This window comes from Octopus bimaculoides, chromosome 3, assembly GCF_001194135.2.
Source record: "Octopus bimaculoides isolate UCB-OBI-ISO-001 chromosome 3, ASM119413v2, whole genome shotgun sequence".
Taxonomy (NCBI): Eukaryota; Metazoa; Mollusca; class Cephalopoda; order Octopoda; family Octopodidae; genus Octopus; species Octopus bimaculoides.
This window is the reverse complement of record NC_068983.1, coordinates 74,974,181-74,976,600: the sequence shown is the minus strand read 5'-3', so window position 1 is coordinate 74,976,600 and position 2,420 is coordinate 74,974,181. Positions and strand designations below refer to the sequence as shown.

Genomic DNA, 2,420 nt, shown 5'->3' with positions numbered 1-2,420 from the left:
CTCTTTTGCCGAACCGCTAAGTTACGGGGACGTAAACACACCAGCATCGGTTGTCAAGCGATGTTGGGGGAACAAACACAGACACACAAACATATACACACACATAAATATATATATACATATATACGACGGGTTTCTTTCAGTTTCCGTCTACCAAATCCACTCACAAGGCTTTGGTCGGCCCGAGTCTATAGTAGAAGACACTTCCCCAAGGTGCCACGCAGTGGGACTGAACCCAGAACCATGTGGTTGGTAAGCAAGCTACTTACCACACAGCCGCTCCTGCGCCTTATGTCCATAAGCTCAAACACTATTGCTTTAAGAAAATAGAGAACATATTGGTGAAATGAGTTGGCGGTGCACCGTTTGAAAATAAAATAAAATGGGCTTGATATGTGTGAAACGATTTCGTTTCAAAAATCTTCTCAATCTCGGCCACTACTGAAGCATCATTATCAGCCCCATGACTCAAGAAAGGAAATTCAATATGGTGATTGGGACTGCTAGAATCAGTACCCTTAAATAATACTCGGCGGTCCTAAAAAACAGACACGGACACATTGGATGCTGTAGTCTTAGATAAACTGTACTCGAGAAAAAGAGCTAAGGATAGTCACGATCGGACACTTTTTCATTACAGGTCTGCTCATAAGGTGGCGAGCTGGTAGAATGGTTAGCATGCCAGACAAAATGCATAGCAGCGTTTCGTCCCCGTCTTTACATTCCGAGTTCAAATTCCGCCGAGGTCGACTTTGCCTTTCATCCTTTAGGGGTCGATAAAATAAGTTCAAGTCGAGCCCTAGCATAGTTGTAGTCGACCAGCGCCTCCCCTAAAACTTTAGGCATTGTGCCTATAATATTGAAAGGGATTATAGGTTTACTCGATCAGATTGGACGCGACGGTCAACAAGTATGAGAAGGAGTAGTTTACCAGTGTAGCCACCAGAAATATGTTCGCTCGAGTAATAGAGTAGAAACTGTTTACTCTCATCACCAATTAGTGGATACTTCTGTTTAGAAGTTCACAGTTTGACTGTATCATGCAAAAAAGTTCTCAAAGTAGAATTAGTTATGTTGCCGTGAGGAAGAATAGGAAGTTTAAAGCTTATTAGTTGTGCCGAATTGGAAGTGGTGAGAAAAGACAGAAAAAAATTAATAGTGAAGAACAAAGAAAGAGAAGTGGGAGGAGGGGAGGGGGCTAAGGAGTAATAAAAATTTGAGCAGGAAAGCAACGGTCAAAGTGAGGAGAGAATTAATAAACCAAACAAAAAATTAGACAACACAAGCAAATATGAAAAAGAAAGAGGAGAATGAGTGAATATCAGGAATAGTAGTTATCAAAGGTGCGTGAGATAATTAAATAATAAGGGTTTAATGAATTGATTGATTGATTAATTGATTGAATGATTGATTAATTGAATAATGAATTGCAAGACTTTGACAGCAAGGCAGTGAAGGTAAGAAATAATATTAGTGAGGCAGTTAGACAAATACAAAGAAGGAAACTTAAAAAGAAAAGTAAGAGGTAGATTTAAAAAGTAGGAATAAGAGAAAGAAAGAGAAATATATATAGAGAGAGAGGGGGGGAAGAGGGGGAGAGGGGGAGGAAGAGAGAGGGGGAGGAAGAGAGAGGGGAAGGAAGAGAGATGGGTATGGAGAGATAAACATAACCTACATACATAGGGGAGAAGGACAGACATAGACGGAATGAGAGAGAGAGAAAGAGTGTGTGTGTGTGTGTGTTAGTGTGTGTGTGTTAGTGTGTGTGTGTGTGTGTGTGTGTGTATGAGAGATAGATAGATAGAGAGAGAGAGACAGAGACAGACAGAGAGGGAGAGAGAGAGAGAAAGTGGCAAGAAAAAACAGTATAACAAAATCAAATGTCGATATTGCTCCAGAAGAGGCAGCAACAAAGCAGACCGTCAGGTGTAGTAACAAACAGCAGCAACAACAGTAACAACAAAAATGCTTTCTTAAAGTACGTAAAACTTACCTGATCTAACCAAATGTTGGTTGTTAAAACCTGATTTCGTTCGTCCTGTTAAAATAGAAGAAAAGAATACAGATATTAAAGATGTGTTCAATGCATTTTGGTTAAATAAATAGCTGGAATATTATTACCAGTTCGAATATGCAAGTAGCACGTTCAGACTTATGAACAAGCCATTCGCTGTATTTTGCCATGCAGAAACCCCGTAAAACAAATAACTGTCAGGTTACGAGGTGATTAGGCTTTGCATCATGAAGTCGTCTGGCGCGGGTGTGAAGATTCCATATTTTTATTGTTGCATTTGAGACCACTCTTTCCGTTTATCTAATTCATATAGACATTGAGTGAGTGTGTAAGTACACACTTGCACATATACATGTACATATACATGTATGCATACGCACATAATATATATATATATATATATATA

At 39.4% G+C, this 2,420-nt stretch overlaps 1 protein-coding gene across 1 annotated transcript in view; it reads right to left on the bottom strand.

The window, feature by feature from the left end:
• Nucleotides 1-2,420, bottom strand: part of LOC106880955 (acetylcholine receptor subunit alpha-type acr-16) — a 174,631-nt gene that overhangs the window by 86,473 nt on the left and 85,738 nt on the right. Inside the window, exon 2 of the mRNA XM_052966225.1 lies at nt 1,994-2,038. Coding sequence (XP_052822185.1) covers nt 1,994-2,038 — 45 coding nt within the window. The remainder of the gene's footprint in view (nt 1-1,993; nt 2,039-2,420) is intronic.